Raw genomic sequence first — 13391 nt, 5'->3', positions numbered from 1 at the left:
TGTTACCAAGGGACAGTCTTGTTAGCATTTATAAAGTATGTCTAAGGCCCCCAGGTAGCAGGCCTTCTCCGATATGTAGCACTCTGTGGAATGGCTGGGATTGAAGCGAGTACCACTGGAAAACTCGATCAATAAGCCTTCTCCTGCTGCCGTGTTGATGCTGGACTTCACTATCACTTCTCCGGCATCCCTAGCCTGGTCCGTGCTCATTCGGAGCTTTAACTGCTCCGGTAACTCATGGAACTTGGAGAGATTTGTGGTGGCGTTGTCGCTGCCAAAGTTGAGGACGATAAGGAAAGCCCGGCGGAATCCGTCCAACTCTCGGAGGTAGGAAAAGACGTTGGCATCGGCGTGGACATAGCAGAACCAACCACGGTGGAGGGACAACTCTGACTGACGCAGGGCACTCAGGAAACGGTATTGCTCTAGAACAGAACCTTCTTTGTACTTCTGGGCCTGTGCAGGGAAGACAGAGCAAGGAATGTAAGCCAAAGAAAGCCTTCAGTGCCTACAGTGAAGGAGCACAACAGATATATTGCGATATCTAGTTAGAGACCAAAGTGTGGGGCAGAGCAACCATCCTTAAAGGGGCTACGAATTGTCAAATTTAAATTGTCTTCATTTAAAAACATTCATCTTCTTTTTCAAGCAAAAAGTGCCTTTACTTAGCAAGATGTCCATCAACTCCCTAGTTTTAGTCACCTACAGGTACATGGAATGTGACTGTCTAAGGGATTTCTGTGTGTGTGTGTGTGTGTTTTTTTCTCCCACTCCCTCTCGCCCAGCATCAATGGCCTCAGCCAAACCTCTCAGGTCTGGAGAAAAGGCTGTGGCGCCTCACATACTGTACCTACCTCCACATTGACAGTAATATGGTTGGGGTGGACAGGCAGCCAAGTGTCGTTGTTTTCGTTGTTAAAGCCGGCAGTTGTTCCATTAGTCCACTGCATGGGAGAGCGCTGGGGGTCCCGACTGGCGCTCTGCAAGAAGTGATTGAAATGTACTGTATTCCCGTATACTATAACATAAGTGTTCTCATAAGGGTTTGCACTGGGACCCACATTCTTTATCATAAAGTCAAGACCCGATTGATTGATTGATTGATTGATGTACTTTTCTTATAATTTAGTAAGACATGAGAACATCAGTACATGGAAGTACAAATTCACAATACAAGGTCTACTAAACTGGGAGACTCATTAAGCACTGAGCTTGTTTAAGATGAGATCCCCATGCACACAAATCATGATGACATAAGAGAGACAGATATACACACTACTATACAGAATGTCATACAATCAGCTTACAGGTTACTGGTATGAAGAGTGAAAAAAATGTACAAGAGAATAAAAAGAAATAGGGGGGGTAGGTTAAGACTTAGACAACAGGGGCCATTTTCGAATTGCAGCCTCCTGAAGGTGTATCTTTAGGGCAGTTTTGAAAGTGAGTAGGGTTTTACACTCCTTTACTCCTTTTGGTAGGGCATTCCACATTTTTGATGAATAGCATGAGAACGAGTTCATTCCCTTTGTTGAGCCAAATCTGGGTTGAACATGATTAGTGGAGCTGCCTCTGGTGTTATGATTGTGGACTTCATTAACATTTTGGAAGTATTTAGACAAATACAGGGGGTTCCAAATGTTGTGGTGTATCTTGAAGACCAGGCCCATAGCAAGTTGCTGTACTCTGTCCTCAACCCTAAGCCATCCAATCCTAGCAAAATGAGCAGGGGTTAGATGGGTTTTGTGATTGAGGCCAAGAAGTAGCCTTACTAGTTTGTTTTGGGATGTTTGGAGCCTTGTTTTTAAGGCCTTGGAGGTGTTGTGATACCATGAAGTGCATGCATAATCATAATAACCTTGTATGAGGGCCCCTGCAAGAATCTTCAGAGTATTCTTACTGACTAGAAGTCCAATCCTATACAAAAAGCGTATTCTTTGGTTAACCTTTTTGATCACTCTTTTGGCGTTTTTGTTTGCCTCCAAGATGGAACCCAGGTAGGTAATTTCCTCCTTTCTTGTGATAACATCATCACCCACTTTGATCGTGAAACTCTCAGCCTTGCTAAGGTTAGAACTGGACCCAAAGAGGATGGATTCAGTTTTACCCAGGTGTAATGATAGTTTGTTGTCGGAGAGCCAGATGCAGATCTTGTTGAGTTCAGAGCTGAGAGTTTTCTCAACCTGAAGCCTGTCCCTGTCCGAGACCAGCAGAGCCGAGTCATCTGCGAACAGGAACAGTTTGCAGTCGCAAGCTGAAGACATATCGTTCACATATATCAGGAACAGTAGAGGTCCTAGTATACTTCCTTGCGGAACACCACAAGTCACTGGGAGGGGAGGGGAGGGGACTGGGTGCCGTTTACTTCCACCACTTGCTCCCTCCCTTCCAGGTAGGATCTCATCCAGCTCACCGACGTATCATCAAAACCTATTGCTTTGAGCTTATCGATCATAATTGGGTAATTAACGGTGTCAAAGGCCTTCTGGAGGTCCAGCATGACCATGCCGCAATATTTGCCATTGTCGACATCTTGTTTGATAGAGTCGTTCAAATAGAGTTCAATATAATATATGTGAACATACCCAAAAATCCGGAGCAGTCCTCCTTTATGTATTGTGTGGAAAAAGCTTACGCATGCCTGTTATCTTGGAATTTAAATGTACTGTTAGGACAGACCCAAACTTAAAAAATCATATTCTCTACTGTAGTAGAATTTATCTATGACCCTGCCAAAACATTTCATGATCCACTTTTGGTTCCTGGCCCACAGGTTGAGAAACACTGTGTGTGTGTGTGTGTGCGCGCGCGTACTGACCCTGTTGAATTTCCCCGCTGGGTCCTGGATTTGGCTCTCCAAAACGTTGACGTTCTCCATGCCAATCTCCTCGCCGTAGTAGGTAGTGGGCGTGCCAGGGAGGGTCAACAGCAGCATGTTGATGACGCGGATGTAATCCTGACCTGCACTGGAGGCTATGCGAGGCATGTCATGGTTCCCTACCTGGCCACAGGAGAAGTGAGAGAGTGAGATTGAAGTGAGGAAAAATGAAAGCCAAAGAGGGACAACAGAGAGAGTGAGATGAGTTTGGGTGAGAGGTAGGTTATTCAGGCTGTTTTAAAGGACCATAGTGGATTTAATACATATCATTTGTTTGTTCATAGCTTTGGCCATATATCGTACATAAACATAGTCTTTACTTTTAGATTTTGTGTTTTGTTATGGTAGGGTTGGTGGTTGGCTGATTTAAGCTGCTATGCGGCCCTCACACCTACGTCTGAGTCATAGACATACCGTTGTACCGGTCTGTCTGTGTCCCTTGTATGCCCATATATGGAGATCTCTGTATTTGTCAGTCCTTGTCCCTTTTATGCCCATATATGGAGATCCCTGATGTCGTCAGTATAAGGCCATATATTGGAATGCCCATATATGGGCATATTGGTTGGATCGGCGGTTCTGGACAACTGGGTATCCGAACTACTCGATGGCGGGCGCCGCACTCCATCGAGTCCTTGCCGATGCGTGTGCAGAGTTTGAATTCGGTCGGCCCCTTATACAGTATGAACATTACCATATAGGGGCTTAGCGGTTGGATCTGTGGCCCTGGACAACCGTATCTGTCTGTCCTTGTCCCTTTTATACCCATATATGGAGCTGACTGATTTGTTTGCGCCTGATGCCATGATGACACATTGAGGTTAGACAACACACTCCATATTTGGGTGTAGCTGCATTGGGAACTCCTTATATGGTTATGGCTGAGTCATAGTGACATGAGCGTGACGACGTGGTCTGCCGGCCAGCCGGTCCTCTCTTAACACATTGGCTGCCAAAGACGCATATCTGCGTTCTAATTAATTTCTCGCCTGGCTGCCAAAGACGCAGATCTGCGTTCTAAAAAAAAAAAGAAGAAAAAAAAAAGCTTTTTTCCCCCCCGTTTTTTTCTTGTTTTTTTGACCCAAAGACCAAGGAGATATGATTTATCGAAGATTTAAACTCCTATCCACTTCCTTGTTAACTTAAAACTTAATAATTCTGTATCTCGGCTCCTGAGTACTTTTTTTTTCAATGAAAAATCTCTGGCAGTCTACAGCAAAAAAATCTGAAATAATTCTGGCAGATTAGGTGTTAATATAAGATTATTTTACTTAGTTTTAGTTAGTTTTGTAAACGCACGCCTTGTTTTTACTTTTATTTCAGTTAACTAAAATGTTATTCCAATTCTAGTTTTTATCATTCGTTATTATTTAGTTATAATTATAACTAATATAATTATAATTATTTAACTATAATAACCCTGGATCTGACCCCTACTTACCACCCAGTTGGGCCACTGTCCTGAAGGCATGTTGTCCATCCAGAGATGGACCAGACGTTTAGCCCACCAGCCACTGGTGTTCTGGGGCAGGTCCATCAAGTAGAAGTTAAAAGGAAAGTCACTCTCTTTAACCTGTGGAGTGCCATAATACATCATGGTATTCTCAACCTCCTGGTAATCATATGACTCGGTCACCATGAATCTGGTAGGGGAAAGACAATGTCACAGGGTACGATAATATTAGTCATGTGTTTATTAGTCATAAACACATAGCTCAAGTAACATTCTGTTAGGTCCAAGTTAAAGGGATATTTCACTTTCAAAAAAACTTTTGGTGATTTTATCGTCTACTCAGGCTTTTGTGAGCCCCGCAGACAGTTTTTAAGTTATTTGATTTAATATTTAGATATTTGATATTCATTTTATCAGACACGCCCCCTTCCTATACAAACCCATTGTAACTTCAAACTCCATTTTTAACATGTTAGATTCATCAAAAACACCCGTCCTTGGTTCTGGTGACTCATACCGCCCCCCTAATACGCGAGGGGGCCGTGTTTTTTCAATTACTTTTTTCTTTTATTTTATATATTTTTTGGGGAAAATGAAAAAAATTAAATACAATACAAAAATAAAAATAAAAAAATGCAAAAAAATCTCTGAAAAATACGGCCCCCTCACGCATTAGGAGGGCATGGTGAGTCACCAGAACCAAGGACAGGTGTTTTTGATAAATCTAACATGGTTAAAATGGAGTTTGAAGTTACAATGGGTTTGTATAGGAAGGGGGCGTGTCTGATAAAATGAATATCAAATATATAAATACTGAATCGAGCAACTTAAAAACTGTCTGGGGGCTCACAAAGGCTTGAGTAGATGATAAAATCACCAAAAGTTTTTTTGAAAGTGAAATATCCCTTTAAGTGTAAAGTTTTGATTTGTTGGTGTGTGATGCACTCATTCAACATCTGTTCGGTCTTTTTTCTCTGTGACATAACTTTTCTTAGTGGTCCACCTGCACATAGCTTTACATTTGTGCACAAGACCTCTTTATGTTTTATAAAACTTTATTGAAATTTGGTAATTAGAACTTTGCATTACTACAGCAAATGCACAGTAGAGAGTTATTATATACAAGGATATGAGCTGGGTATACTATACACTGAATGTGTGAAAAATGCAGAAATATGAAGAATTATCAGAAAATATAATTACACTTTCACTCTATACAATCTAACTCAGCAGATAATCCTACGGAATCATCATTAGGAGTTGCTGGTGCATTGACAAAGATTGCCCTCCCCACCCAGCTTCACTCCCACAATCTTTTGTATGGACGCTCATCCAAGCCGGAGGCACTGCGGAGGATTCAAATCCCTACTCTCCACAGTGGTGAACAGGAACTTTACCCCTGCGCCACCTGAGCGCCATTGAACGTTCATATTCTATACTCTTAGTTACACTCCCATACCTATGTCTGCCAGGCTCCCGGCTGTAGATGTCCATTTCTGCCCTCCACTCCCTCAGCAAGTCATGTAGACCCAGCTGGCTGGTGGTGTAGTCATGGTGGAGATCCCACCACGTATCCTTTAGAGAGTTAGTAAGGAATATAACATGATTCGGTTACACTAGGCATAGTTATGTGACAGCTATACAGTAGGTATTTGGTGGTGTAGACAAGAGGTCCCACTCTGATGTTATAGGCCAGTGGTTCTCATCTCAAGGACCCCAAAAATGATATGTATTTGGCCGCAGACCCCCCATCTCAAATATTTTGTTCCAGGGACCCCTCAGAAGCAAAGATTTTAGTTACAAATGTTCGCTTAAAAATATATATATTCAAAGGTTTGCACAAATGTTCACGATTTTTCAAAAATAGCAGATCTAGAAGCTCAGGCTAGTTTTGAATAGCCAAAGTATAAAAGGTTAAAATTATTGTGATGCTATATTAACACATTTTGCTGGGGACCCCCTACTATGACCCCTGGGGGTCCCCGGACCCCACTTTGAGAACCAATGTTATAGGCTTCTAGACAGAGTTGCGGCTTTAACAATGTTGCTACCAAGGTTCTAGTTAAGAAGAGTAACCATTTGTCACAGTGAAATAATGTGGGTGAAGTCATGGTAGAAGTTCTAATGTTTTATGAATGTATTGATCTAATACTGGGCAGAAAGATTTGTTCTAAACATGAAATGTATCTATTGTTAGCCCCACTGTCGGTAGGTTCCCAAACAACATACAGTATCTCTAAAACTACTGGCTGGATTGTCACGGAATTAGCCATGCACCTTCATGGCCCCTCCTGATTTAGCAGACCAAATGGCGTTTTTCTGTAGCACTGTACCCTTACGGCCAAAATGTCTAATTAAATTATAAGAAAACAGAATGCCCGCAACACTCCGAAATTAACTAAATGTCTCAAGGTGCACGGCTCAACAGTATAATGAGACTAAGAAAACAGCCAGCACTAAATAAATGTCCTTTCATTGATTTATTTGCCTCACCCAGAAAAGCAACGGACACATTTCGACCTGATCGGTCTTCGTCAGCGTTGTTCTTAGTATAGTGTAAAAATGTAAAATTACTCACAAAACTCAAAATCTAATGGGGTGATTGGTATGAAACTTAACACACTCAGCAAGGATGAACTCTTCAGATTTTGTTAACTTTTGTTCCTCTAGCACCAGCCTTAGGCCAACTTCCACTTAAACACAAGTTATGTCAATATATAATGGGCAGAGTACCATGAAACTTCATGAGTGCATTCATGCTCCCTGAAGGATGAACTCTAACTAATGACCCCATGACCTTACCTCCAGTGCCACCCTCTGGCCAAAACGTCAATTTTACACACAAGATATCTCACAATATAGGCAGGTTTCAGGGTGAACCCTGCGGATTTTGGTAAGCCTTGGCCTTTACGCACCACCCAGCACCACCCAGCATGATCTCGAGCTTTTAGACTCTTGTTTTTATATATTAAGTATCATATAGCTTTAAAAAATACTCAATCAGGCCTTGAACAAGCATTTTAAACACTGGGATTCTGAACAGTTACAATAGTTTAATATAAATGTGAAATGTACTATTCAAAAAGTATGCTAAAATGTCAAGTCATGTGCTAATTTTATCAGCAAAGTTATGGAATATCTGTCAATACAGTATATATGCATACATTAAAGTCCCATAAGTCCCTGACTTCATTGTCAGAGCCATTGAGAGGTCATGGACAATAAGACAGAAACAAAGGAAGAATAACTGCAAACCAGGTTAAAGGCTGCAAAGGGAAAGAGACAGATAAGGACTGAGTAAATCATTCAGTTGACAGCAACCAGACTGGCCACTCCGTCTCAGTGTGTAATTCTGCAGCGGTCATTAAATCCCACTGACTTGTTAATCCACTGAAATATGCCTCTACTAATCTCCTCACTGTGAGAAATAACTTTCGAGGAGTTCAGTTCTGCACGGAGCAGCACTATGAGCAGCATGAACAGGAGGTTTTCAAGGAGGGCAGTAAAATCATCCCCAGCCTGAGATAATAATCAGCGGCACTTGTTGAAAGTTAACATCGTACTTTTCTACCTGCTAATGTAGAAGGTTCTACTTCCAAATAGCTGCTGTACCAGTAAAAACAAAAACGACAACAACATCCATAAGACCTGAGACTTGAGAGCATTTTTAAACTCTTGTTCTATATCAATTCGTGACTGTCTTTTCCAAAAGTGTTAGTTCTATGAAGCTGGGGACAGGGGATTATATATCACATTGTAGAATGATGCACCCTGGCAGGTCCAGAACACTGCCAATTATGTCTGAGTTGGTCAGACTCCAGCAGCGGTATACAGCTTTCCGCATTCTGAGAAAGTGGCGAGGTTCAACGTATGGAGAGGAGCGATCGCTGCCTTGTGGCAGGAGGCAGAGCCAGCAAAAGGCAGTGCGGCAAAATTTAGAAAAGTTCAACTTGGCCGCTGCCGCTGGGGGCGGTGAGACAGAGTGGCAGCCAACCAGCTCGCTGTGATCTGTAATAGGCGTGGACCAGGTGTACCCACAAAAGATCAATGTCAACTTCGTGTGTGTTTCAGGCATTTTGAACACACCCATTTAGCGGAATAACATAGCGGTAGAAATCGCTATTGAATTTTATTATGAATTCTGCATAAGTGACCGAAAGTTCCCACTGAGGCTTCTTCACTTGCTGTGGGTTAAATTTTATGTACAGCATCCATTGGTTAGAAAAGTAAGAATACCCCCACAGGGGTGCAGCGGTATTTTGACCAGATCCCTCGACCACATCATTGCAACACTAGCAAAAGGAAAAGGCTTGAAAAAAAAAAGAAGTAAAAAAACTGTGAGAAAGTCGTGAGACTGTCAGCCATGATGTGTTAAGAGGTGAGACTCACTGCCGTTTCGTTTGGGTTGACCAGCGGCTCATCCCTCAGGTGTTTGGCCTCCAGGAGGTGTTGGACCGCATCCATGCGGAAGCCATCCACACCTTTTCCCATCCAGAAGTTAATGAGGTCCTGAGAAAACACTTTCAGAATCACACATACAAGAATGCTGAAATATTTCTTTGTAGACTTCTGCCTTCTTTTGATGACCCATGATAGCCTGTGTGAGAAAGAACCTAGATCCTTGACTGATTAAAATGTTTGGATATCAAACCAGTTGATTGGGAAGAGAATGTCTAATTGGGGATAGAATAGGTGTCTCCAATTAAGGTTAAGATAACAGTTAAGGTTATGTAACACATGCGCGCGCGCACGCACGCACACACACACACATTGAGAGAGATAGCAGGATGGTGTGTATGTGTGGCTGCAAGACAGAAAGAAAGAGAATGGCAGAGAGACACAGATACTGTAGCACTGAGAAAGGGAGTGAAGAGCGAGACATACAGACAGACAGACAGACAGACAGAAAGTATGAGACAGAAACTAAGAGAGGTGTTCGTGTGAACCTTGATCCCAGGCGTGTGTGTGTGTGTGTGTGTGTGTGTGTGTGTGTGTGTGTGTGTGTGTGTGTGTGTGTGTGTGTGTGTGTGTGTGTGTGTGTGTGTGTGTGTGTGTGTAAACTTACAATCATCTCTTTGCGGACATTTGGGTCTCTGAAGTTGAGGTCTGGTTGCTCTTTGAGGAACTGGTGCAGGTAGCACTGTCCTCTAGCTTCATCATAGGTCCATGACGAGTTCCCAAACACACTAACCTGTGGGGAGAAGAAGAGAGGACATTAAAGTGTGGAGTGTGAGTTGAAAGACATGATATATGGTGGGCTGAGCTTGATACATAACAGATTTCCCAATGAAGCTATGCCCAAATATGGAGTGTGTTGTCATAGCATCAGGTGCAAACAGTCAGCTCCATATATGGACACAAAAGGGGGTATGCCCATATATAGGCATATACTGATGACATCAGTTATCTCCATATATGGGCATAAAAGGGACAAGGACTGACAGATACAGAGATCTCCATGTATGGGCATAATGGTCCTACAGTACATGATGCAGACAGAGAGATAGAGCCAGCATGGTGAATTGTATACCAACCCAGTTGTTAGGCTTGTGGTTGGTATCGTTGCAGTCGGTCCAAACATAGTAGTCCTTGTAGTGCTCGACTCCAGCCTGGCTCTGGTTGAACCAGTGGTGTTTGTCGCTGGTGTGGTTAGGGATGAAGTCCATGATCAGCTTCAAGCCTGAGTGAGGTTACAGTAGGATATATCATTGGTTCCCAACCAATTTGTTTTTACTCGAGACCCAAAAGAGGAATTTGGTGTCATGCTGGGATCCAAACTTACAAAATAAATTATGAATTAACCAAACAAGCCCTGTTTAATAGTGAAAATAGCCGGTCTACACACTTATAGAGGTGATCTACAAGCTCACAACGCGTCGCGATCTGTAGATCGAAAACAAATTATTTTCACCCAAAAAATCTTCTTTTTGAATAATAAAGTACAGAATAGAATTTGCCTCTTGGAAATGTATGCACAAAAAGTACTGATATAGTAAATAAATAAATACAAATTCCTGTGTAGTTAATGTATTTGCAATAATAATGTGTGGTTATGCCCCAAAATTACCATCCCACCACGCATCCCCAAAGCCATAGACACGTCACCTCAAAGATGCACCTTTGTTGTGAATTTCAGCAAGGAGCTCCTCAAAGTCCTGCATGGTTCCAAAGTGGGGGTCGATGTCCCTGAAGTCCTCCACATCATAGCCAAAGTCCTTCATGGGAGACTTGTAGACGGGGCTGATCCAAATTGACTTGATGTTGAGGTACTCAAAGTGGTCCAGCTTCTCCTTAATACCTGCATATTAAACAAACCATGAAGTTAATGATAAAACAGATAGAACAGGCCATGAAGAGAAGACCTTGAATACTGATGTAGGCCTAGTTGATGCAACAATCAGTAGCACCATTAGAAACGAGTCCTGCATTTCATTTCCTTCAGTGAATCTAGTTGAAAAAATAATAGCTGGAAATAACATGGTCATAAATCTGTTGTCCCTGCTGTTGTTGCTGGTTTATTGCCCCTGAGGCCACTCTATAAAAGTGAATGAAGTGTAAAGTGCCATAAAACCATTCAGTCCAGCCTGCATTTTATGCTTTTTGGTTTTGCATTGCCACGTGTATTATAATATATAAGCTGTTTGTTAACTCTGCATCATCAAACATGAGGGAATTCCTTCCTTCTACTGTCCCCGCTGGAAACATTAAAGCATTAGCAATTAGAAAGAAACCATTAAAAGCAATAGAAATTGTAAAATGATACCTATGATTTTTTTCCCCTACAACAGGGGTATTATTCAACATGAGTCTTTTCTTTTCTCAAGATTTTCCCAGCTCTGCATAATGATACCTATTGTTGCTTCTCCCTTGTCAAACCAACCAACAGCAGTTCTTGTTGAGAAAAGTATCCATACCTAGATTTTGATTTAGTCGTCCTATTTAGGCTACTTTGTAAATATAAAGTCCTGAGTACGGCTGAATCTTAATTTACTATGGAACGCCTGTGGAACTTGGGTTGAACAATATTGACACTGCAGCCATCCTATAAAAGTGAGTAGCTGGAGTATAAAACAAGAGCCATAAAAACATTTAGTGTCAACCTATGAACCTATCAGTCAAGCTTGTCATTCTCATAACAGCAACAGTGAGTGTTACAGTCACAATGTCCAAAACGTCCTTCATGTGTTGGGTAAACTAATGTTAAAAAACATATTTAATTCAATTCTATCCGTATTTCAGACCCTGGGAGATCCCATTTCAGAATAAAAAACAGCACAATAAAATAAAATTAACTGTTTATTTAATGACATTAAAATAGGTTAAAAGGATAACACCTAAATCATCTCATAATCCTTAAATGTTAGAAATCATGTGTGTTTTTTACTCAAATGTGTAGTTACAAATAGTTTGTTTCCAGCTGTAAGCCTACACTATATGGGTTAAATTAACACTCCATCTCAACTTCTTACCTTGCAGGTCTCCGATGCCATCGCCGGTAGTGTCCCTGAAGGACCGGGGGTAGACCTGGTAGATCGGGGACGCCTGCCACCAGCTCAGACACCGAGGAGACAAGGCGATCACGGTTATCGTCAGCGCCACTAGCACAAGAGTGCAGAGGACCGTCAGCCAGAATAGGATCTCTCGGGGCACCTGGTACCGGGCCTGGCTGGAGTACAGCAGCAGGACCTCCTTGGGCATCCCTGCGTACGGCTTGACCTGTGTGTACTCTGCGCTGTCTGAGCAAACGTCAACGCCGGCAGAGTCCCGCTTGTCTCCGCCAGTGGTGGTGGGTATCTCCGTCACTGAGGCGTTGCCATCCTCCCGAAAGCCCGGGTTTTGGATGCACTCTTCCAGCTCCACACTGTTGCTGGTGCCATTGGGTCCCTTTGGGAGACTCATGACCAATGAACTAATTCAGAAAATAAAACAGGAATAAAAGCGTGTCGGATGTGTGGTCTCTCTCTGCGGTAACTTCAATACTGAGACTGTGTGGCAAGAGTCCTCACTCTCAGTAACTCACAGGGTCACAGTGCAACTCTCTCACCAATCCCCGTCTCGCCGTTGCTCTCTCTCCCTCCCACACACACACACACACACACACACACACACACACACACACACACACACACACACACACACACACACACACACACACACACACACACACACACACACACACACACACACACACACACACACACACACACACACACACACACACACACACACGCGCGCGAGTATAGTGCAACTGAGGAATGTGGGAAACTGGAGAGTTGTAAAGGAATGGTTAGAGATTAATCTGGTTGCGCTCTTAGCTGGAATACTGTGTAGTGTAGCTGATCTATCTGGCATACACCACATAACCTTTGAAGGCTCATACATATGTGGCATAAACAAATAATGAAAAATAAACAGTGTGCTGGAGGAGGAAATTATTGTAGTGAGCCTGCACTGAAATAGGTGACAAATCTCAAAAAGGCATACGTATTTTGTCTTCTTTCTGTTGTGTTTTTGTGTATTGTGTCTTTTCCTTTATTGTCTCCGCCAGGCCGAAAGGCATGGCGAGAGAGTATGTTTTCGCCCCTGTCCGTCCGTCCGTGTGTCCTGTCTGTGTGTTAGCAGCTAATCTCTGGCACCGTTGGCCCGGTCGCTCCGAAACTGTGCACACACACTCCCTGGATGCCAATTCAGAACCTCTGCCCCATTTTTTTCACATGGGCCTGTTATAGCGCCACCAAGAGGTCGATTTGTGCAAAACCCTTTTTTTTTACATTACTCCTACAGATTTTATCCAAACGTCATGCAAATCGGTACACAGTATCTCTATAGTCATGTGATCAACACAAATATGTCCGATTTCCCATATTCCATCCTTATTGCCTATGGTTGGCTTCCAAAGTTTGCAGGATTGGTCCGTTTTGAACAAAAAGCCTCAAACTATGCACGCAGCTTGCAATTTCCGTGAATTTTCACACGCACATTCCCAATAGGCCGAGGAAGAAATGCCACACTTTTCACATTGGCCTGTTATAGCGCCACCAGCAGGTCTAATTTAGCAAA

The 13391-nt window shown here is 42.7% G+C and overlaps 1 protein-coding gene across 1 annotated transcript; it reads right to left on the bottom strand.

Moving 5' to 3' along the window:
- Positions 1-2: 2 nt before the first annotated feature.
- Positions 3-12065, bottom strand: slc3a1 (solute carrier family 3 member 1). The gene is made up of 10 exons (XM_080449206.1): positions 11801-12065; positions 10450-10629; positions 9866-10011; positions 9397-9522; positions 8721-8840; positions 5791-5906; positions 4320-4521; positions 2819-3001; positions 855-980; positions 3-456 (listed from the first exon to the last, which is right to left on the bottom strand). Exons 1-10 carry the CDS (start codon positions 12027-12029, stop codon positions 22-24), a joined length of 1863 nt encoding a protein of 620 aa, XP_080305332.1. The 5' UTR covers positions 12030-12065; the 3' UTR covers positions 3-21.
- Between the last annotated feature and the right edge of the window lie 1326 nt (positions 12066-13391).

The sequence above is a fragment of the Gymnoscopelus braueri genome (genome assembly GCF_963280865.1).
Source record: "Gymnoscopelus braueri genome assembly, chromosome: 14".
Classification (NCBI taxonomy): domain Eukaryota; kingdom Metazoa; phylum Chordata; class Actinopteri; order Myctophiformes; family Myctophidae; genus Gymnoscopelus; species Gymnoscopelus braueri.
The sequence above is the reverse complement of the archived record's forward strand: the minus strand, read 5'-3'. Positions and strand labels throughout refer to the sequence as shown.

Bases quoted from the DNA above. Each gene is read 5' to 3' on its own strand.
- slc3a1 (XM_080449206.1), bottom strand. From the start codon at position 12,029: ATGCCCAAGGAGGTCCTGCTGCTGTACTCCAGCCAGGCCCGGTACCAG. The intron at 10,630-11,800 runs GTAAGAAGTTGA...TTTAATATGCAG, and splicing joins TGGCATCGGAGACCTGCAAG to GTATTAAGGAGAAGCTGGAC. The intron at 457-854 runs GTAGGTACAGTA...TTCCCTGCACAG, and splicing joins ATATTACTGTCAATGTGGAG to GCCCAGAAGTACAAAGAAGG.